Genomic DNA, 23,276 nt, shown 5'->3' on the forward strand with positions numbered 1-23,276 from the left:
CCAGTTCAACCGGCTAGTATAAACTGGTTTTAAAACATTGGTAACGATATAACAATGTTATGTTACTAGTGTGACCACTTTCTGTTTTTGCTCATTTTTATTACTATATATGTTTATATATACCACATAGGTAAATAGTGTCAGACAACTTTTTGTCACTTCTCAATTGATGCAGCCAAATTATGATTTTGCTCTATTTAGATTTACATTTTTGCCACTAGTTTTGTTTTTTTTTTCTCTCATCCAAATTACAAATTTGCCTGCAGTTAACATTTACAGCTTTGCCATCGTTTTTGTTTTTTTTTCTTGTCAAATTACGATTTTACCCTCAGTGTAAGATTACAGTCATGTCATCGTTTTAGTTTTTAAAAAAGAACTAATACAATATCGTTAAAACTTTTACAATCTTGTGACTAGAGGTGTAAACGAATTGGGCTGAGTCCGAGCTTGACTAGGCTCGAGCTTGGCTCGGTTCGGTTCGAGCCTAATTATTTCAACTCGAGCTCGGCTCGACTCGGTTCGAGATATTTTGAGAACAACCTCAAATAAACTAAAAGCTCAGATCAAGCTCGAGCTCATTTATATATTGCTTAAACGATCCAAAACTCGGTTCGCCAATATTATCATCACCATTATTATATTATATATAAAAAACTAAATTTTGTTTGAGCTCAAACCTAAACCAGCTTCGTATTTCAAGCTCGGACTCGATAACTAAACGAGCTCTATTTCATGCTCGGATTTGGGCTCGTTAAAGCTCGACTCGCTTTCATATATAATTTATTGATTCTTTTAAAAAGAAGCAAGTTAAACTAGAAAGAAATATTTAAAAAAAGAAAAACAAGTTAATCGTCATCTTTTTGGGTGGCCGGTTGGTGATACTGATGCCTGACGCCATTGCCAGCTTTTGCTTTCTAGTTTTTTCACCGTTCCTCCAAACCCTACTTCTTCAACTCTCTCTCTCTCTCTCTCACACACACACACATACACACATTTCTTCTGCAATTGTCCTTCAATCCGTACTTGTTCAAAATCGTGTATTGTAATTTGAATTTTGAACGAAATTGTTGGAGAAAATGGCGAGCAATATCGGAATGATGGACAGTGCGTATTTCGTCGGGAGAAACGAGCTTCTCTCATGGATCAATGCTAGACTTCAACTCAATCTCTCTCGTATCGAAGAAGTAAGCTCGTAATCCGTCTCCTTATTTAGGTTTTCTTCGCAATTTCACTCTCAGATTCTATGTAGCGTAGAAATTAAGTTATCACTTATCATTGCCTGTGTTTCGTATTGGACAAGTAAGCACTTAATCCGTCTCGTAATTTAGGTTTTCATCGTTGTAGAAGTTAAGTTACGACTGCGTGAGTTACGGAATTGGAGACTAGATAATTGTTAATTGTGATGACTCAATTAGTTAATTTAAACTGAATTTGATCAATGTTATGTGAGTGAAACACTTTGAATATTTTATTTAGGTTTTCTTCGTTATGAATTTTGATCGTTCCGCAATTTCGGTTTGAGATTCCAGATAGCGTAGAAATTAAGTTATGATTGTTAATCGAAATTATTATTTAGATTAAACTGAAATTGATTCACAAAGTAATTGTTAATCGCAAGTAATTCAAACTCAAAACTCTGAAAATAGCTGTTAAAACTAGATAACTGTTAATTAAAATTAGCTAAGTAATTTAAACTGAATTTGATCAATGATATGTGAGTGAAACAGCTTGAAATTTTGTAATTAAGCTTTGTACAGCATGTTTGGGATTAATTAGCTTCTAAGTTATGAAATGGAATTGGTAACTTGATTCACAAAGTTACTCGAACTCAAAACTCTGAAAATCGCCGTTCAAACTAGATAATTGTTAATCGGAAGTAGTTGATTAGTTTGAACTGAATTTGAAAATGTTATGTGAGTGAAACAATCTAAAAGTTTGTAATTATGCTTTGTACTGCATATTTGTGATTAATTAGCTTGTATGTGATGAAATGGTGTTATGAAACATTGGTATGCAGGCTGCTTCAGGTGCTGTGCAGTGTCAGATGATGGATATGACATATCCAGGGACTGTTCCTATGCACAAGGTGAGGATTCATATTATAGATGTTTGATTTTTAAGCCAATACAAGTGTTGACATTATGTTTGACTACAGGTTAACTTTGATGCAAGGACAGAATATGATATGATCCAAAACTACAAAGTGCTGCAAGATGTATTTAACAAACTCAAAATTGATAAGGTAAGTGATTTTGAGCATGAAGTTTGATTTGAGAAAGTGTGATAAACATTAAACAACCATGGAGTTTGAATGTATGTTTGTGTTAACAAGCTTTTGATTTTGTTTCAGCATATTGAAGTAAATAGGCTAGTGAAGGGTCGACCGTTGGACAACTTGGAGTTTCTGCAATGGTTGAAGCGATATTGTGACTCTGTAAATGGTGGCATCATGAATGAGTATATTACAGTCCTTAGCTACACCGCGTGTTTGTCCATTTTGCATGTAGTTAGTTATATGTTTGATATTTGTGTAGGAATTATAATCCTGTGGAACGTCGAAGTAAGGTATGTAAAGAACGTGGTGTAAAAGCATCTCAGAAGAATTCAAAATCTCTGCAAACAAACAACGCCCAGAATCCTGGTTCAGGGGACAAATTGAACATTCCCAAAATGTCAGGTGAGCTCATACCCTACTTTTTTTTAATGTGGTTTGTTTTTTTACCAGTTTTTACATAGAAAATCCTCTTTGATTGTTGGAGATGATGCCTCTTTTGTATTGTAACTTCATGGATCCATAATTGGATACTTGGTATGCCTTATCGGCCTTTTTGTTTGGGTTTTCTGTGTACACATGGTGTCACCCTTCTTAACAGTTAATACACCAACACTCCCTTCATCCTGGAATAAGTACAACATTTGTCTAGGCGTGTTAAATATCTATAAATGACACTTATAAAGACAAAATAAAGGGCTCTCAAGGCTTTTAAACTATTTCTTTGTTTTAAAACAACCCAAACTGGAAAGTAAACAATTATTTTGGGATGAATCATGAATGGATTAAGCTATTAACTATGTAAATTTGGTGAAACTATTATCTTTCCCTACAAGTGTTATTGTGTGTGTACGATTATTGATCCTATTGCTGTTTGTTTTAGGGACTAAGCAAAAACCAAGTGCAGTAGCAATTGAGTCTGATTGTTCAGAGGAAATCCAAGCTTTGTCAAATGAGGTAATCTCCGTTGCATTTCAGGCTTCATCCCAAGCCCTTAGGGTTTGATCGTCTGATCTGTTGAGAGATTTCAAACGTGAATTTTGAACAGTTCAATGATGAGAGACAACCTAAATTTTGTTTGAAGTTTTGATTTTTTTTTCTTTTCAGATTACCGAGCTGAAGGTATCTGTGGATCTTTTAGAGAAAGAAAGAGATTACTATTTTGCAAAATTACGGGATATCGAGATCCTTTGTCAGGCTCCCGAACTAGAACATATTCCGGTAACCTTTTGCAAACATTTCATTTTCATGCTTATTTGATGTGCATCTTTTTCTATATCAACTGGTAGTGTAATCTTGCTACCCATTTATACGCACTAGTTATATTAGCATGAAAAAAAAAAATGTGAAGTGAAAAGAATAATAAATAGAAGTTTTTGGAAGAAAGACTAACGGAAGTTTGTTGACAGATGGTTGTGGCAGTTAAGAAGGTCCTTTATGCTGCGGATGAGGAGTCTGCACTTGCTGAGGCTCAACAAATTATAGCTGCCAATCAATGAATGAGAGTTGACCAAAAGTGAAACATGATGGTGATGATGATGGAGAAAATCTTCATGTCATTTAATTTCATATGTAAGATTAAGTTATCAAAGTGTCCATGTCTGATTACAGGTAATGTAGATTATGTTGTGTTGGAGTTTAATGGTCTTGGTTAAACGTTTCACACTACTTTTCCTAACTTGTGCCAAGTGTGCACTGTTGTTTAGTTGTAACTTTCGAGTTTTGTTTTTCTGTCCTTTCATCCTTATTTCAATTTTATTGGTTTCATATTCTAGGATTTGTTGAACTGTTGTTTAGTTTGTAGCATATAGATGTATACATAAAATCAAGAAAAGTACACAACATATAAGAATATCTATGAAAATATTCACCAATATCTAAGCCTACAAAGCGCCCATAATCCGATTTATATGGTTTTAAACTCGGGATATTGGATTTTAATAATTCCAACTTTCACCAATTGATCGGTAGCACTGTTACATAGGGAAGTGTAAACATAATCCAACTATACAGTTTAAACAAATACATCATAAACAAAATACAACCATATATCAAATTTTATAGATTAAACATAATCCAAGAAGTATAAAATTTATGCATAATACAACAAACACAAAACTACATCATATCACATCAAAATTTATATAAAAGTTGTTACAAGTACTCATTTTTTTAACATCTCCTTCATTGGTAAGGGATATTTTAAATAGTGAAATTGGTCTGTTATAATCCCTAACAGACGTTATTGGCCATTAGCAGTCGCACTTTTGAATATTCCTCCGTTATGTTTTTTAACAGGAGACCGGTGGAGAAAAAGTAGGTGAAATGTTGGACTGACAAAGGAATATTCATAAATGGCAAAAGAATATTCATAAATGGGAATGTCAATGGTCAATGACGTCTATTAGTGGTAAAATTTGATATGTGACTGGAGGCAGTAACCAGTTAAAGCTGTAATCATATAAATATTATTACATTCCAAAATATCTTAAATGGATTAGGATCAAATACAAAGGATCATAATTGTAAGAAGTGTAAGAAGGATTTATATAGTGACAAGTGTCCAATAACCTAAAAAACCCACTACAAAAAAAAAAAAAAAAAAAAAAAAAAAAAACCTTAAACATCCACCACCACCAAAAACCTAAACCCCCCCCCCCCCCACATCACCCACCAAAAAAAAATTATTATTTTTTATTTTATTTTATTTTTTGCTGAGGGGGTGGGGGGTGGGGGTTTAGGTTTTTGGGTGGGGGTGGGTGTTTAGTTTTTTTTAGATTTTTTTTAGGTTTTTGGGGGTGGGGTGGGGGGGAGGGTTAGGTTTTTTAGGGTTTTTTTGGTGAGGTATAGGTTTTTTTTTTTTTTTTTTTTTTTTTTTTGCGTGGGGTGGGGGGTTTAGGTTTTTGGGTGGTGGTGGGGTGGGGGTGGGTGTTTAGTTTTTTGGTGGTGATGTAGTGAGTTTAATTTTAGCTTATTGGACACTTGTCACTCTATAAATCCTTCTTACACTTCTTACAATTACACTTCTTACAATTAGAAGCCTTTATAGAATAACTAGGCTATCACCCGGGAACATCCCGGGATAGGGAAAATTATATTTGAAAAATCAAATACATAGATAAAATTAGTAAACTAATTAGTGTGTTCTTTCCCGTCCTAACAAAATCTTTTATTCGGTTTTAGTAATATTCCAATTTGGCCTCCATGAGTGTTTAAAGGTTTCATGTGGAATTATTAACTTTTAGGTTAAGAGTGAAATATAATTATAATAATGTTTGGAGATGGTGAAGATATTTCTATGTGATGATTGTATGAAGTTTTCAAAAGTGATATTTGTTGATGTTTAATAATGCCCTGTAATAGCGGTGATATTCGGTCCAGATAGCAAAGGATTAAAAACATATTTACATAAACCCCGTTAACTTTTGTAAAATGTATATAGATATAGTCAAACTCATTTAGTATGATAGTATTTTTTTAAACCTTATTAATTAAATGAAAACAGAAAAAAAATATAATTATTAAATTGAAATATGTTTACAGCTTTGACTAGCATTTTGAAAAGATTGGGGTATTTTTGGATACACAGTTATAAATAGTGTATAAAATCTTTTAAATTACTAATACAAATATTAAGTTAAATAGGAAAGTTGTGTAAACGTATATAAGTAAATTTGAGTAATATATTTTTTATTGACATATGGTATTATAGTAATAGAAAATGTAATTATACCAGGTTAATGGGCCGCTTTATAAAAATTGTTTGGGCCGCTTTATAAAAAATAATCCACAATCACATATACCAACAAATACTGGCCTACAAATTTAATTTGTAAACTATCATTGGGCCGTCCAAACTATCATTGGGCCGTCCAAATATGTAATTTAATACAGCAAATTTTTTGACATAATTAAACATGAAACATAATACACTTAATTCTTTTATTATTAAACTAAGGAAAAGATAAAACACAAGACACTTGAAACAAATTAAATAGTTCGATAAACAAAAGATGAAATAGTATCAATTTAATTAAATTTTTCTATCAGAAAGGCGAAACGATTGTCTCCAAAAATAATGCGCCTTTAGGTCCGTTAAAGCTGTCAACATGTTGAATGTAGTTAAAAGAATCGTTGCACAGTAGAACTTCTACAGTATCTCCCCAAATACTTGTTACCAACCACTTATTGTCTTGAATTATATTCGTCCTTTGGTGCGGATCCAATTGTTGAACTATGCGAGCATTGGTGAAAGAAAATACCGTTATCCAATCATCATGTTCATATTTGACCAATTCTGCAGTTAGTTCATCAGAATATCGAACAACAATGCCATGGAGCCTGTCCGAAATTGTTAGAAAATGCACTTGGCAAGGATTGACTTGAATACGCTCGGGAAAACGAAGAATACTGAACGATTCAGATATAACATCAAAAGCAACAATGTTACATTCACCCGGTGGAATCCAGTAATTGGAAACAGTGAAATAAATTGTTTTGCCCGAATAAATTCCGTGAGACCATGAATAAAAGCTTGAACCAAACAAACATCCTTTCAAGAAACTCAACTTTCTCCATGAGTCATTATGTCGTGAATATACACGAGCAGTAACTGCGCCAGCGAAACTAATAATATGAAGGACTTTCAGATCGTTGTGCTCGTCAACGTACATCCCACCCGTATCGTCATGTCGACCAAAATAACGACTAAAATAGTCGTCCGATATCAACTTAAAACGCCTAATCGTTGGATTCCAAAGGACGAGCTCATTCGCATCAGTCCTCCTAATGCAAAGTAAAATCAGTCCATTAAACGAACCTATAATGATTAATCTTGATGGCTGGACATCGTATGGAAAAGTGACGATTTTTCTGGTATCGACTTCCAAGTTGCCAGATACTATATCGTCAACGACAATGGTATGTTCATTCAAAGAGAGCAGCTTCTTTTGTAGTAAGTTTGAAAGTCGTCGAGTATGTATTAAAACAAACTTTGGTGTAGATAACTCATAACACCATTGTTTGCAAACACACTTGAATTGACAAACTACCTTTGCAGGTAGTCTCGGTAAGATCTCTTCAAACATCATGTCATCACCAATACGTTCCATGATCCTTAATACTCTGATAACAAAAAAAAAAAAAAAACAAAAAACGATTGTATAAAAACTTATTGTATAAACACTTGAGAACTATCAATTGAATATCAAAAATTTTATAATAGTAAAATTTTATACAATAACCATAATAGAATAATTTTAATACTTCAAACAGGATGTTCAAAAAATATAAAAAAAAAAAGACATTAAAAAAATAGAAAATATTTATATAAAAAGACATTAAATTATCTCATTTTAGTGAGAGGAGTGTATATAAAGTTAACATGTTTTACAAAGAAAAAAACCTGTTGACTTTCTTAGTTATGATAACAGTAATAACTTTTATATAATGTCAAAGGCCATTAAGTCTTAATTTTATCGTTTTTGACAAACTCAAAAATAACAAATATTAACATTACATGCTACACTTTTATAAAATATGCGGACCAATTTTTTTTTATTTGTTCACTCATGACAATTAACCTAATTACTTTCAATCTTTATCTATGCAGCAGATACATAATATCAACACCATTAACACACCAGGTGGTCATTTCTTTGACAACAATATTACAACTAACATGCCTTTGTTAAAATTACGAATATCAAACTCCTTCCCTGCGTTAATCCTCCCCGGCTTCTTGACACGGTTTTTCAAGAAGTTGGAAAGGCCAGGAATCAGATGGAGTGGGATACCGCGGGTTTGGTTTGCTCACATTTGACACAGGATTGTGACCCGTACGCAACTCTGTTTGTGCGTGAACTTGGACGTTTTGACAACCAGGAATAATAAAAACGGGATTTAAAACCGGATCACCAGTAGGTAATCTCATCATCTCCTGTGGAAAATAAGTTGGGAATTGCGGTTCTTGCGATTCGATTGCGGGTGCATTCAGGTCAAGGTTTGTTTGGACATTTCTTTCTTTTATCATGCTCTGTAGTTCAGTGATCTGTTTTTGTAGCGTACACGTTTCATCTTGAAGTTCATTCCTTTCAACTGTCACCTGCGCATCAAAGCAAAATTTAATCATCAAAAATGAAAAGATGGCAATTTTGGCCCTTTTTTTAAGGCGAATTGGAAATAAATAATCCCACCTAACTCAATTTGGCCGATAATAATCCGAACTGGTCAATTTTGTTGGTAAAATAGTCCGCCGTTAAAATAGCTTAACGGAGTTAAGTTTTTTTCCGAATTACAAACCGATGTTTCAGGGCTTTTGATCAGAACGAGGATACGAGTCGATTGATGTAAAACTTACCTCGAAATTGTGCTCGAAATAAACCGATTTTTGTTAATTGGAAGTTTAAACACCCGAATTGAAGCACTGTTTTCGTGGGTTGGGGCAGTATTTCGAGGTAAGTTTTACATCAATCGACTCGTATCCTCATTCTGATCAAAAGCCCTAAAACATCGGTTTGTAATTCGGAAAAAAACTTAACTCCGTTAAGCTATTTTAACGGCGGACTATTTTACAAAAAAATTTGACCAGTTCGGATTATTATCGGCCAATAACTGACTTGGGATTATTATCGGCCAAATTGAGTTAGGTGGGATTATTTATTTCCAATTTGCCTTTTTTTAAGATATGGGTCGGTTTGTTGAAATTCTTACATATTGTGTTTCGGATTGTAAAGCTGCATTCTCCTTCTTGAGAGACTTGATCTGATCAATCATGTCTTTTACAACTCGAGTGGTTTCGCCTAATACCGAGGCTTTCCCACTGTTTTGTTCTGTGAGTTCTGCAAGGTAGCAAAATAGTTATTAAACAGATACGGATCCTCGGCGAAAAGATTAAAAAATAAACACTAATCAGAATCAGATGTTACCAAGTGCACCAGCCAACTCAAGAAAGAGTTCATTCAAATGTTCACGCTTTAGTTTTTCCCTTTCAGCTTTGTGAATCCGTTTAGGAACTTTAGCTGGATTCTTCTTGCTCGTTTGCAAGCTGAATCAAAATCATTATTATTGTTATCGTTATGTACTTTATTAGATAATAGATAAATATATCGAAAGTGAAAGTGAAACTTGGTTTTACTGACCAAGTGGGCGATCTTTCGGCTGCCATGCTGGTTTAGACGTAAATCTCCAAAATCCACGTACAGATCGTATTCCTTATCTGGTAACAGCAATAAACCAAAGATCTTTTACAAAAGTAACAACAATGAACCAAAGATCTCAATTTAAACATCTACACAAAGATCCAATGCATTAACATAAGTAACACAAAGTAACAAAATCAAAGAGAATAATCACAATTTACAAACTTTAACCGGTAAGCAGATGAACAACACCACAAGAAAACAAAGCTTCAAATTCATATTTTTTTCTTAAATCCCCTCATTTCAAAACCAAAAAACAAACAAATCCATAGTTATTTTAGGGGGAAAGTGAATACAGTGTTGTTAAGCGTCTAACTTTAGACGTGAAACCTATCAAAACTACGTCGTTTCTCAAATCTGACGCATAGGCATACAAGGAAAACTAAAAGCCCTTTATCGGGAAAAAAGGCATTTGAAAAAAAAAAACACAAAAAGATGCAAGGCTTCCGTGATAACAGATTCTTAGGTTTTTAATCAAAACGACGTAGTTTTGATAGGTTTTGCGTCTAAGTTTAGACGCCTAACAACAGCACCGTATTCACTTTCCCCTTGTTTTAGTTAACCTAATTCATTATCACATAAAAATCAGTAAATTCCAGTCCAAATTCGCTTCAAAACAATCATAAATTCACTTTCCCCTTGTTTTAGTTAACCTAATTCATTATCACATAAAAATCAGTAAATTCCAGTCCAAATTCGCTTCAAAACAATCATAAATTCATCAATAACAATACAAACTCATAAACAAAACGTAACATAAAACAATCAAAACCGTAAAAACACAAATTAAGCAACCACAAACCCTAGATTCCACGTAACAAAAGTTGAAAACCTAAACCACACATCCACACTAATCGAAGTTGATAGAAGAACCGAAACACATAATCAGACAACAAATCAGCGATGGATTGATCAAAACACTTACAGCAGATGATGAATTGAAGTTGAATGCAATAGAAAAGGATCGATCTACAAATTAATTAGGGCATACGACAGCAGTATAACGCACAGAAGGCATACATACATACCTTGTGTAATAATTGAGGGGGAGACTGTGAAACGACGTCGTGAGAAGAGGGAGGCGTGTGGCGGGCGATACAACAGCTTTTATAGGAGATAGGGCGGAGCGTGGCCGGCAGATACCTGCAACCTACATGCTTTTTAAATATTCATTATTAATGCCACGTTGGATTTTTACACCGTGGTCACCACACTCAATTCATGTTTTAACGTCTTTAAACAATATTTTAAAAAAATTGAAAGATAAAACGACTTTAAACAATATTTTAAAACATTGTTTAAAAACGTAAAGAACATTCATTGTAATTTGGTATAAATATAAAGAACGAAAAATGTAATTTATCTTAAATATTGTTACCACTACCCTTTGGGTTTCGTCCCCTTGTATCACTGGGTTCGAAGGTGCCAAAAATGACAATAGTCTTGTACAAGAGTACAAGTGTGTACTTCACATCTCTCAATTTGTAATAATGTTCATTCTCAATTTAGTCAATTCTTTTTTATTATAAGCAAATTTAGCTAAACTAGAAATGACATTGGTGTCAATAAAATCACTAGTGTTATTATTGATTCTAGTCGATACAAACTTATGCATCATCATGTCGGTTCACAAGTTGAACTAGCTATTGACTACGAACCTAATCATGTGTTAGCCTATATTACCAACTCGACTAACTGGGTGAACGGTTTCTGGTCCGGTCCAATATGATCTAGCAGATTATAATTAACATATAATGTCACTAGTAAGTTATCGTATTTTAAATCATATTTATGGGTAGTTGAACTATAACTATTTACACACTTTTTTAACCACAATCACTATAAAGATTTTTTACAATCAAACCTTTTAGATAAAATAAATTGTAGGAGCATACTATTTTGAATATAAAGCAAGAAATAAACTACTTTAATTATAAACCATGATCACTTTGCTCATTTAAAAATAAGTCAATATTATTATACCAAATAACTTTATTGAATATGGGTGTAATAAAGATACGTTTCACATGTCTCATTATTTACCTTCCACCAAGTCTTTTGTTTATATGAAAATTATCATAATTTGTTTACAAACCGTTCCTATAAAATATTTTGTAGTTGGAATCACTCAAATTGATAAATATGGTTTTCAAACATTCATGATTATGTAAGAATTTTCTTGTAAAAAGTGAGTTTGATGTAAGAAAGTATATGTTAAATTTGGAAATTGTATGCGACATAGAATATAACCTTATTAAATAAAAATTCAAGGAAAGTTTCAATAGCAGTTGAGATTTATTGTCATTTTCTCACGCTTCTATCACACCCCCCATCGATTTGTACATAACTTTGTTAATTGAGTTACTTGTCCCTCATCATTTTCCCTCACCAGAAAAGAACTCGTTGTCGAGTTCTTAGAGTAAAAGTTTCGATTGATGAGTCGTCTAATTTTACAATTGTATCCCATCTTGTTAGTTTTTCAATACTCTCCACCAAAGGAACACAATTGATGCTATTAGTTTCTTTGTTTTCTCTCTAGTCATCATGTGTTGCTTTGTCATCATGACTTGCTAACTTCATTTATCATCTTCAACATTATGGCTTCAACTTTCACAGTTCCACATATATTTTGATGTAACATATTGTTATCATTTTGAGTTTTGTCGATTTCAACCTCGTTTGTTAGCTTGGCTTCATGACTATTGTAACTACCCAACTACGATTATAACACGTAATTCTTCAAGGAATGCGTCGAGCTTCTCGGCCTTAGTATAGATATAATCCTACAAACACCACAAACCATCAACCCCATGGTCTCCATCATAAGAATAATAACATTGATTTACTCCAACGCAATGTGCCATCAGAATAACGAGTTTTGATACCACCTGACGGAAAGCGGAATTGCAATCTATAGCGTATTACATGAGACAAGAGGTAAACAACTAATAAATTGCATGAGTTGGTGACAACTCACAATTTTCTTATTAAATGAAAATTCAAGGAAATATTCAGTATCAATTTGAGAATAATTGTTGTCCACTCACGCATCTTCCACCAGCTGAGCTGGTCTCGTGGCTATGGCCTCAAACTACTCGGTGTAGAGGAGGGTAGTCCTCAAAGGATGCTTCGCCACGTAGGATGGGTGTGAGGATGAGCCGGAAGGGGATTGACCTAGGGAAATGGAGGATGGGCCTAAATATATATATATATATATGTGCGTGTGTGTTGTATGTATATGTGTGTGTGAGAAGAAGAGGCACAACGAGAACCTTTGCAGGAGGACGGCGACGGGGGAGGGGGTGGTGTTCTGGGTCAGAACCCTTCTAACGGGTTTCCTCCATGTTACAACCTCATCTCAAGGTCGAAAAGGTTAGATTTTGAGAGGTTCGAGCCTATCCACACGACGCCAAGACCCCACCCCGACGATCATTGCCTCTTTATAGTTCAAAAAGCGCTCATTTGAAATATTTTATGTATTGTATTACCAATGTCATAATATTTTTTTAGCAAAACTGTCACAAACAACAGTCCGGCTTACATACCAGCACAAACAAGTTAATACCACCCGGAAATATACAAACGCGACATGATACGTGATTAACTACAACTAGGCTTATAAAATTATAATAAAAAAACTGTTTCAAAAATAAAATAAATCTATTCAACGCTCATGCTTTCGAACATCCAAATTGGAACCGACGTATTTTCATTTTTCCATCTAAAGCCAAAGCCAAGACGTCATACTCTTCCACATACCATAGCTCAGAGACTGTTGCCTGCAAGTGAAAGTTTTTAGGATGACAAATCATGCAAATAAATGTGAAATGACAAACTATACCACCTTAGTTCCAACGATGCGACTGTTCAAACGAGCTACTAATTCATGAAAGTGTTGCAGTTCTGAATCGACATTCGTTTCCTAAATAGTAACAATCACAAGTCAAAGGGTTAAATATGAGTGTTAAAGCAACCATATGAACGAACGGGTCAACCAACCTCGGATGAATTTTTAGGGTGACCAAGAATCCTTGCAAGTGATGTATGAAGTATGGCAGGAGCATACTACAACATTTAAGTCAAATCATAAATATCCATTAAAAAACGTTGAATCCCGTAAAATGATTGAAGTGTAAGATTGGTAACTTAGTAAAGCTTCTTACAAGTTGCTTTTCTGGTGCACGGGGAAGAGCGTTTCTTAATTTAGAACGGATAGTCACAGGATCCGTCCCAGATATCACCTAGGTAACAACATCATCAAACACTAAAAAAAAACCTAAAACCGAATAAAACTATATAGTATATATACAAACTGTACCTGCCAGCAACCCAAAAGCACACCAGTTGAAGTCAAAACGACCCGATCTAACAAAATTGTCACCGGGCAGAGTTGATTTACGACTGATTTTACAGCATCCACTTCCGCCTCGACCTGTCGAATTTACGTTTAGTAAAGAAATATAATCATTTAAAATAGAGTAAATTACAAAAATCGTCCTTTATGTATGTCACTTATTGCAAACTGTGTCCTTTGTCTTCAATAATTACAGAAAACGTACTCGATGTTTGCAAACCCTTGCAAGTTATGTCCTTTAGCCCTAACTCAGTTAATTTTTGTGGTTAAATCTGACCAAATGGACCCCACATGAGGGTATTTTTTGTGGTTAAATCTGACTAAATTGACCCCACATGAGAGTAAAATGACCAAAATACCCTCATGTGGGGTCCATATGGTCAGATTTAACCACAAAAATTAACTAAGTTAGGGCTAAAGGACATAACTTGCAAGGGTTTGCAAACATCGAGTACGTTTTCTGTAATTATTGAAGATAAAGGACACAGTTTGCAATAAGCGACATACATAAAGGACGATTTTTGTAATTTACTCTTTAAAATATTAAAAAGAATGAAGGTGCAATAGAAAGATGCTTACTTCCTCTTCTGAAGCAGGAACGGGTGAAATGTGGTGTGAAGCGTGAAACATACTAAAATGGTATCGCTCGGAATTCTGAAACCAAATTACTAACCCACAAATGATTAAGCTTTACAAGAAAGATAATAAAGATAACAATGCAAGTCTTTTGCAGACTATAGTGTTAAATAAAGCATTAAACTTACCTTCACTAAGAGTCGGTGAAAATACATCCTTCACTGCTTTCCTGCATCAAGAAACAACATGCATAAATTTATAAAAGAGTTAAATGTCATTTTAGTCCCTGTGGTTTGGGCCATTTTGCCAGTTTAGTCCAAAGGTTTCATTTTTCACCTGTGGGCCCAAAAAGGTTTCACCGTTGCCATTTTAGTCCAATGGGTTAACTGCATCCATTAATTCTGTTAATGAGAAAGGCAATTCGGTCATTTTATATGGCCGAATTGCCCATGTAGTTCACAGAATTACATATAAAATGACCGAATTGCCCTTCTCGTAACAGAAAAAATGGATGAAGTTAATCCAGTGGACTAAAATGGCAACAATGAAACCTTTTTGGACCCACAGGCTAAAAATGAAACCTTTGGACTAAACTGGCTAAATGACCCAAACCACAGGGACTAAAATGGCATTTAACTCTTTATAAAAGCATGAAAACAACTAAACGTTGAGAAAAATTATAATTCCCGTACGAGATAGGAAGGGAGTACTCAGTGCTCAAATGCAGGACATTAGCTCGAACAGGAGGAATAGCAGCCTGCAGAAGTAACAACATAAATTATCAAATTATAAGATTATTAAACGAAAATATAAATATATAAACATATGATTATCACATAATCACCTTCAAAGCAGGAGTCACCGATCCATTTTTCATATCAAATAGATCAGAAAGTAACAACGACTGTGAAGTCTCTCCGTGCTTAAGAAAGAGTGCACCATGCTCATCCAAATCCCTGCTCATTTTCTCATACAATTTCAACCTCTCTCCATTCGAAACCGAAACATCTGCTAAATTAATACAACTTAACATTAGGAACACTGTAATCACCGAAACAAGAGACTGAACGAACTCGCTCAACTCGTTTTTATTATAAACCAAAGACACGAATTACAATATTAAATAAGAAACCTAAACCACTAAAACAGGAAATTATATAAAGACTCAATATTTTTTTAACATAAATAAAACCAACTAAAAATTAGGGGTGTAAACAAGCCGAGCCCCTGTCCGAGTAGGCTCGAACTTGGCTTGGTTCAAGCCTACTATTTTTAGATCGAGCCCGGCTTGAAAGTAAAACCCAAGAGCTCAAGTTTGGCTCGAGGTAATTTGAGAACAATTTTAATTGAGTTAAAAGTTCGGCTCGAGCTCGCTTCGATAGCTTAAACGAGCCAAAGCTTGGATAGAGCTCGGCTCGCCAATGGTAAATAGTAGGTGTATCATATATAAAAAATAGAGTTAACTACCATTTTCGTCCCTGTGTTTTGACCAATTATGCTAGTCCAGGCCATATTTCAAATTTGTGTCATTTCCGTCCCTGACATTCTTGAAACATGCCAGTTCCGTCCAAAAAAACATGAGTTAACTGCCATTTTCGTCGTTGTAGTTTGTCCAATTATTCGATTCAATGACACAATTTGGACGAAACTAGCATGTTTCAAGAATGTTAGGGACGGAAATGACACAAATTTGAAATTTGACCTAGACCAGCATAATTGGACAAACCACATAGACGAAAATGGCAGTTAACTATAAAAAATAATATAAAACTCTTTTTGGGCTTGTTTAGGCCCGTGAGCCTAAACGAGCTTTGTATGTAAAGCTCGAGCTCAGGCTCGTACGAGCTTTTTACCGATCCGATCCCACTCTCGAGCTGCTCTGGCTCACTTACACCCCTACTAAAAACACTGATTTATACCCTTGTTCACCCATTCGGTTATGCGAACACACGAACATAAATAACAACTGGAACAAACAGATTCAGAAACTAGTAACCACTTCAATATGTTAAAATATAATTAAAACCCTAAAATGAGATTTCATTCCATATATATATTGTGACTAGATTCGTAATAGATTGTGCAATAAATGAGCAATTAGTAAAGTGTTGTGTAAATTAAATAGATGAATTACCTTTAAAAGAAAGAGGAGAGTGTTTAGAAGCCATACGGAAGATAGCGTAGAAGATTAGTAAGGAGATGAACCAAATTAAAGAAGCTGATTTTGATTGATTATTATACCAGTTCTTAACCCTAGCCATCAACTGATGTAATTAGATCTCTGGGTTTTGGTAAGATCAGAGATCATCAACGCCAAGAAAGATCACTGGGATTTGTAAAGGTGGAATGGAAAGGTAAAACCTCTTGTTCTCAACCTATAAGCTGAAACTGAAACTGAAGTTATCAGTTGGCTTATTCAGTTGGATCGAAAGTTTTTGGTTTGGTTTGTTTGATTTTGATTACTAGTGAAAACCATACTTGAGCTAAAATTTTTGTTTAAAATTATAGGAAATAGAGTTATAAAAACCAGAAATATATGAAAATATGAATTGTTTGGTTTGGTAATTTGGTTAAACGAGGATACAAAAAATCAATAACCGGTTTTTGGTTAATTTGGTTTTCGGTTAATTCAATTTTGGCTGATTTCGGTTCGGTTTCACCTGTTTTCAGTTTGGCTCCGTTTTGTGATTCGGTTATTGCTTAGCCCTAAACTCTTTCAAATTTTTATTTAAAAAAATTATAACAATACTATATTCATATTAAAGAGAAAAAAATAGTTGTTTTTACAGTGTATTTTTTTTTTTAACATTAATGTTCGAAAAAGTTATGGTCGTTTAAAACTCGTGGGATATATAGCTTATTATGAGGATGATAAAATGTAACTACTAATTAATTAATCAAATTTGGTTAAAAATATGGGATTAAAATGTAATTAAAAAGGGGAGATTAAATTGTAATTGGTGTTTGAAAGACAAATTTACCCTCATTTTAGGATTGTATCTCATGCATTAACCCAAAAATAGTTCTTTTAACTTTTTGGTGTTTTATATTTCAATTTCATATGCATTATGGGGATGACGATTTGAGAAGAAACTTAAAATGAGAAGAAAAAAAAGAAATGAGATAACGATAAAACACACGTTTCAAAATTTACCTTACACATGGTGAAATTTACCATACACATATCGCAATTTATTCTACATTTTGTCCTACACATATCGAAAATTATCCTACACGTATCGAAATTTATTCTACATATATTGAAAATTGTCCTTCACCATAAATTATGTTGTTCTGAAAGAGTATATTTTAAAAATAAGTTACAACTAATTTAATTAAAATTATAAATTTACCTATGTCCTTACAATAACACTAAATACACATATTAAATGAAAATTTTTATTGGTTTAAAACTTATTATTTCTATTCTTACAAAAATTTTATCTCATTTGAACACTTCACTACATAATTATATAGTATAGATATGTTCGTTTATTTCACATCATAAAATATTAATTGTTAAAACTAATGTGGTTGCAAGCAGTGGCGGACCCAGGAATTTTTTTATGGGGATGCGGAATATTTTTAAGTATTTTAGGCCCCTAGGTATATAAAAAGATTCGGTTCATATCGGGTCGGGTCGGGTCATGTAAAACAAAAGAATATCAAGCTAAAATTTATACAATTATCAAAAACATGTCAAACGTCGTTAGAAACATATTTAAAATGTCGCTCTACGAGTTTTCATTTTTTGAAATCTATCCAAAACATCTAGAGCTACTTTTCTAAGTAAGTGTTTCTCTATATAAAAATAAAACTAATTTTCAACACTAAACATTTAATTGTTGATTCCTTTTAACTAACCATTTAAACACACTAAATTTTAACTAAAACAACAAAATCATCCAACTAAAGTTTCAAAAAACAACTAAAATTTTAAACTTTTTTTACAATTGTATTTCTCCAAAAAAATTCAAATAAAACAAGAAAACAAAAAAATAGTCGAACCATACCCGAAAATAGTGATGAAATGTTGTTTTCGTGAGTTTAGTGGCAGAAATTACGGTGGGTTGGGTTATTATATTTTAGTTCAAATTAGATTATTAGATTGGGTTGGGCTTGAGTTATGGTGTGTTTATTGGGTTAAAGGTTAAGAAAGTTAATTGTGTTAAGTGAAATTTAATTAGTTAAGTGAAAAGTTAATTAGGTTGTATTTAAAAAATATCAGTGTTTACGTAATTTTTTTACAATTTCATAAGATTTTTTTTCCTAAGGGGTGCGGCCAAAAATTTCCAAGAGGTGTGTTCGGGATTTTACCAGGAATTTAGCACTAAATTTTATTTTTTCATGGGGTGCGCCCGCCCACCTTGAGATAAAGGTGGGTACGCCCTTGGTTGCGAGAAAACAATGAAAAGGTGTAGAAATTTATGATTTAACACAACCACAAAGAAAACAACAGAAATAGCGACAAAACCAGGTGACAAAATCTTATTAAACCAACCCAAAATGATTTGCCCCCCAAATACCCAAAGATCTTACAACAGTAAGATCAGATCTTACAATAGTAAGATCAAATGTACAAACAATACAGAAATAAGAAAGATGATCATCTACAGATGATGATCAACAATAACAGAACAATACTACCAGAACAATCTCTCAGATACAGATGAGAGATTGTTCGTACAAGATGAAACCCTAGCAGAGAGAATGAACGATACAAGTACAAGATGATCAATAATGATCATCACAAAGCCTTAAATACAAAGAAACATTAGTTGTTTCACTTCAGCCCTCGAGATATGAATATCAGCAAAGGAAGTCCCTGAAGTTACACTTTAGCCCCCAGAGATATTTTGAGATCTGTAACAACAATCCAACAACTAACAACCATATCAAAACCGGCCCATAACAATCATAACAAACACTAAGAAGCCCAACAACCAATAAGCCCAAATGAATGAAAGATGAATGAACGAAATTAAGTCATTAAGATAACAACAAATAACAACAAATGACTTAATAATTTCAACACCCCCCCTTCATTCATTTGGCTTAAACAGATCAACAAGAGTAAGTTTTTTGCAAAACTCTTCATGTTGACCCACACCAAGACCTTTGGTAAAGACATCTGCAAGTTGACTTTCAGAGTCAACCTTAATAGTACTAATAACACCATCTGCCACCTTTTCTCTTAAAAAATGCAGATCAAGCTCAAAATGCTTGGTTCTTTCATGGAATACTGGGTTAGCTGCTATTGAAATAGCAGCTTGACTGTCACACTTTAAAGACATAGGTAAACTGCATTGAACATTTAATTCAAACAGCAAATTTTTAAGCCAGATAAGCTCACAAGTTGCAGAACACATTGCACGATACTCAGCTTCTGCAGTGGATCTAGAGACCGTGCTTTGTTTCTTGCTTTTCCAAGAAACAAGACAATCTCCCAAAAAAATACAAAAGCCAGTAACAGATTTTCTAGTAGAAAGACATTTTCCCCAGTCAGAATCTGCAAACCCAAGCAGATTAAGACTAACACTTTTCTTAAAACTCAGTCCTTTCCCAGGACTTTGTTTCAAGTATCTCAACAACCTCAAAGCCAGATTTAAGTGCATTTCATTTGGACTGTGCATAAATTGACTTAAAAACTGAACTGTATAGCTTATATCTGGTCTTGTTAAAGACAAATATATAAGCTTTCCAATTAGCTTTTGGAAACCAGTAATGTTTTTAAGTAATCTTTGATCCTTGTCAAGTTTTGAAGAAACTAAGTAACTTTGTTTTATTGGTGTATTTACAGGTTTACATCCCAAATAACCAAATTCACTTAAAAGCTCTAAACAATATTTTCTTTGACTAAGACAAATAGTGTTTTTATCATATAACACTTCAATGCCAAGAAAATATTTCAACACACCTAAATCTTTGATCTTAAAGGTTTCATTCAAAACATGCTTAACTTGATTAATTTTATCAACAGAATTACCAGTAACCACAATATCATCAACATATACTAACAAAAATACAGGTATACCATCTTTTGACAAGATAAACAAAGAATGATCACATTTGCTTTGCACAAAACCAAGACTCAACAAAACATTAGTCAACCTCTCATTCCACTTTCTAGGTGCTTGTTTAAGACCATATAATGATTTTACAAGTTTACAAACTTTTGACTCATTTTTTGAATAGTAACCTGGAGGTAATTTCATGTACACATCTTCAGTAATTGTACGATGTAAGAATGCATTATCAACATCAAGTTGAAACAAAGGCCAATCAAAATAAACAGCAACAGTTATAATAGTTCTAGCAGTAACCATCTTAACTACAGGTGAGAAAGTCTCTCCAAAATCAAGACCTTCTCTTTGATTGAACCCCTTAGCAACAAGTCTAGCTTTGAATCTTTCTACTTCACCATTTGACTTATATTTTACCCTAAAATCCCATTTGCAGCCAATAGCCTTTCTGTTTTGAGGAAGTTCAGTTAGAACCCAGGTATTGTTTCTGAACAAAGCTTCCATTTCTTTGTTCATAGCCTCAACCCACCTGGGATCAGAAGCTGCTTCCTCATAACATGAAGGTTCAACAACTTTATTCAAAGAAGCAATAAAACACAGATTTTCAGAAGACAAACAAGAATAATTGACAACTTTATCTAGACTATATTTAGATGTACTATTCAATACAAAATGTTCAATTTTTTTTGGCACAACAACTTTTCTACTAGACCTTCTAAGAGAAGGACCTGTTCCCTCAGATGGGTTAATCTCATCAATTGAGGTACTAATGTCCTCTGCCCTACCATATCCTTCACTACTACTACTCTCAACTTCAGTTAATAACTGTTGTGAATCAACATTAACTGGAGAGGCAGATGTAGAGGGGATTGGTTGCTGATCATCATCAGTAACCTCATGAGATTCAAGTCTCCCCTCTTCATCATTGGGAACTATAGGACTAGTGGTTAACACTTCAACACTATCAAAAAAATTTAAATGATTTAGATTATCAGTTAACAAAACATTTTGACTAATTGATTTAAAAGGAAAAACTGTTTCATAAAATTTGACATCCCTAGAATAAAACTCCTTTTTATTATCTAAACTCCAAAGTTTATATCCTTTTTTTACATTTGAATAACCAATTAGCACACATTTTTCAGCATTATAAGACAACTTATCTAAATCATTCAGAATAGTGCTAAAGCATAAACAACCAAAAGTCCTAACATGTGAATAAGAGGGTTTAAAACCAAACATTAACTCATATGGACTTTTTCCTAGAAGCACAGAAGAAGGTAACCTGTTAATAATATAAACAGCAGTTAAAACACATTCAGACCAAAAATTAAGAGGAACACCACTTTGGAACAACAGAGATCTTGCCAAGTTTAAAAGGTGTCTATGTTTCCTCTCTACAACACCATTTTGTTGTGGTGTGTAAGAGCAGGATGTCTGATGCAAAATCCCTTTTTGTTTACAAAAAACTTCCATTTTGTTATTCACAAATTCAGTTCCATTATCACTTCTAAACACTTTAATTTTTTTCTTAAACTGAGTCAACACTAACTCATAAAAACTTTCAATGTTATCAAAAACTTCCAACTTACTTTTTAGCAAATAACACCAAACAGCACGTGTATAATCATCAACAACAGTTAAGAAGTATTTAAACCCATCTTTACTAGTTACTTTATAAGGTCCCCAAACATCTAAGTGAATTATATCACCCAAATGTTTTGTTTTATGTTCACTTAAAGGAAATGGCACTCTAACTTGTTTAGCCCTATGACAAATTTCACAAGGATTATGTTTTGCAATCTCAGCAACCCCTAAATCACCTTTTAAAACTGACAAGATCTGATCAGCAGGATGACCTAACCTACTGTGCCACAAATTACTGTTGTTCAAACTATTAAAACACAAATTAACAGAACTACCACCTTTATTAACAAAGTAAAGGCCATTATCTTGTTTACCAATCACCAACACTTTCTTTGATTTCGAATCCTGAAGTAAACAATTATTTTCATTAAAAACAACAGTAATCTTATTATCTTTAGACAACTTATAAACAGATAACAGATTTACACTATAGGATGGAACAAAGAACACATCAGTTAAAACGACATCTTTAGCAAGTTCTAGATTACCAATTTTTGACACTTTAGCTTTAGTTCCATTAGGATGAGAGACAGTTAAATCATACTCAGACACATCAATACAATTGAACATATCTTTATCAGTTTTGACCATATGCTGATTAGCACCAGAATCACAAATCCAATTATAATCAAAACCAAAGTTTATAAGACTAGAACAACAAACAAACTTATCCAAAGAACCAATAACACAGTTTGACTCACCTCCCATATTAGAAGATTGAGACTCAGTACTAGTTTTTTCACCCAACAAACTCAAAAGTTTAGCAACCTGTTCTGGAGAAAACTGAGCCACAGAAGGAACGGAAGATATATTTGACCTAGAATTAGAAAAAATTTTCCCAACCTGACCTCCAGGTTTCTTTTTGAAACTTGAAGGATAACCAACCAACTCAAAACATCTGTCAATAGTATGACCAAGTTTATTACAATGGGTACATTTAAGATTAGGATTAGGACCTCTAAATTCTTTCTTTTTTTGATCAAATGTTTGATTGGTTTTTGAAGCAAAAGATACATTCTGAGTTTTAGATCCAACACTAGAATTCCTATGTGACTCTTCTCTTGACACAATTGAAAAAGCAACTTTGACTGAAGGTAATGGCTCTCTGGTTAACAGATTAGTTCTTACAGGCTGATAGACATCATCTAAGCCCATAAGAAACTGCATTAGTTTGATTAAGGTAGAAAAATCATTGAAATCTTTTG

At 33.6% G+C, this 23,276-nt stretch overlaps 4 protein-coding genes across 7 annotated transcripts; 1 reads left to right on the forward strand and 3 right to left on the reverse strand.

The window, feature by feature from the left end:
- Positions 1 to 821: 821 nt before the first annotated feature.
- On the forward strand, positions 822 to 4,037 carry LOC110941963 (microtubule-associated protein RP/EB family member 1A). The gene is made up of 8 exons (XM_022183663.2): positions 822 to 1,184; positions 2,018 to 2,086; positions 2,156 to 2,242; positions 2,351 to 2,457; positions 2,535 to 2,677; positions 3,156 to 3,229; positions 3,380 to 3,493; positions 3,682 to 4,037. Exons 1-8 carry the CDS (start codon positions 1,077 to 1,079, stop codon positions 3,769 to 3,771), a joined length of 792 nt encoding a protein of 263 aa, XP_022039355.1. The 5' UTR covers positions 822 to 1,076; the 3' UTR covers positions 3,772 to 4,037.
- Positions 4,038 to 6,318: 2,281 nt separating this feature from the next.
- On the reverse strand, positions 6,319 to 7,383 carry LOC110944006 (F-box protein At5g49610-like). Its single transcript, XM_022185734.1, has one exon. The coding sequence runs from the start codon at positions 7,381 to 7,383 to the stop codon at positions 6,319 to 6,321; it is 1,065 nt and encodes a 354-aa protein (XP_022041426.1).
- Positions 7,384 to 7,771: 388 nt separating this feature from the next.
- On the reverse strand, positions 7,772 to 10,687 carry LOC110941964 (transcription factor bHLH47). Of its 2 annotated transcripts, none has more exons than XM_022183664.2 (5): positions 10,500 to 10,687; positions 9,412 to 9,488; positions 9,199 to 9,317; positions 8,984 to 9,111; positions 7,772 to 8,375 (listed from the first exon to the last, which is right to left on the reverse strand). In XM_022183664.2, the coding sequence occupies exons 2-5, from the start codon at positions 9,435 to 9,437 to the stop codon at positions 7,995 to 7,997; spliced, it is 654 nt and encodes a 217-aa protein (XP_022039356.1). In that variant the 5' UTR covers positions 9,438 to 9,488; positions 10,500 to 10,687; the 3' UTR covers positions 7,772 to 7,994. The 2 variants fall into 2 exon arrangements, with proteins under 2 accessions (XP_022039356.1, XP_022039357.1); XM_022183665.2 differs by having other exon boundaries at positions 10,397 to 10,676.
- A 2,248-nt stretch (positions 10,688 to 12,935) lies between these two features.
- On the reverse strand, positions 12,936 to 16,875 carry LOC110941965. Of its 3 annotated transcripts, none has more exons than XM_022183669.2 (10): positions 16,536 to 16,849; positions 15,246 to 15,412; positions 15,094 to 15,158; positions 14,590 to 14,630; positions 14,405 to 14,493; positions 13,790 to 13,903; positions 13,635 to 13,712; positions 13,471 to 13,536; positions 13,316 to 13,393; positions 12,936 to 13,243 (listed from the first exon to the last, which is right to left on the reverse strand). In XM_022183669.2, the coding sequence occupies exons 1-10, from the start codon at positions 16,660 to 16,662 to the stop codon at positions 13,193 to 13,195; spliced, it is 876 nt and encodes a 291-aa protein (XP_022039361.1). In that variant the 5' UTR covers positions 16,663 to 16,849; the 3' UTR covers positions 12,936 to 13,192. The 3 variants fall into 3 exon arrangements, with proteins under 3 accessions (XP_022039361.1, XP_022039360.1, XP_022039358.1); XM_022183668.2 differs by having other exon boundaries at positions 12,940 to 13,250; positions 15,246 to 15,409; positions 16,536 to 16,875; XM_022183666.2 differs by having other exon boundaries at positions 12,940 to 13,250; positions 16,536 to 16,847.
- Positions 16,876 to 23,276: the final 6,401 nt, after the last annotated feature.

Source organism: Helianthus annuus, chromosome 5, assembly GCF_002127325.2.
Source record: "Helianthus annuus cultivar XRQ/B chromosome 5, HanXRQr2.0-SUNRISE, whole genome shotgun sequence".
NCBI classification, from domain to species: Eukaryota; Viridiplantae; Streptophyta; class Magnoliopsida; order Asterales; family Asteraceae; genus Helianthus; species Helianthus annuus.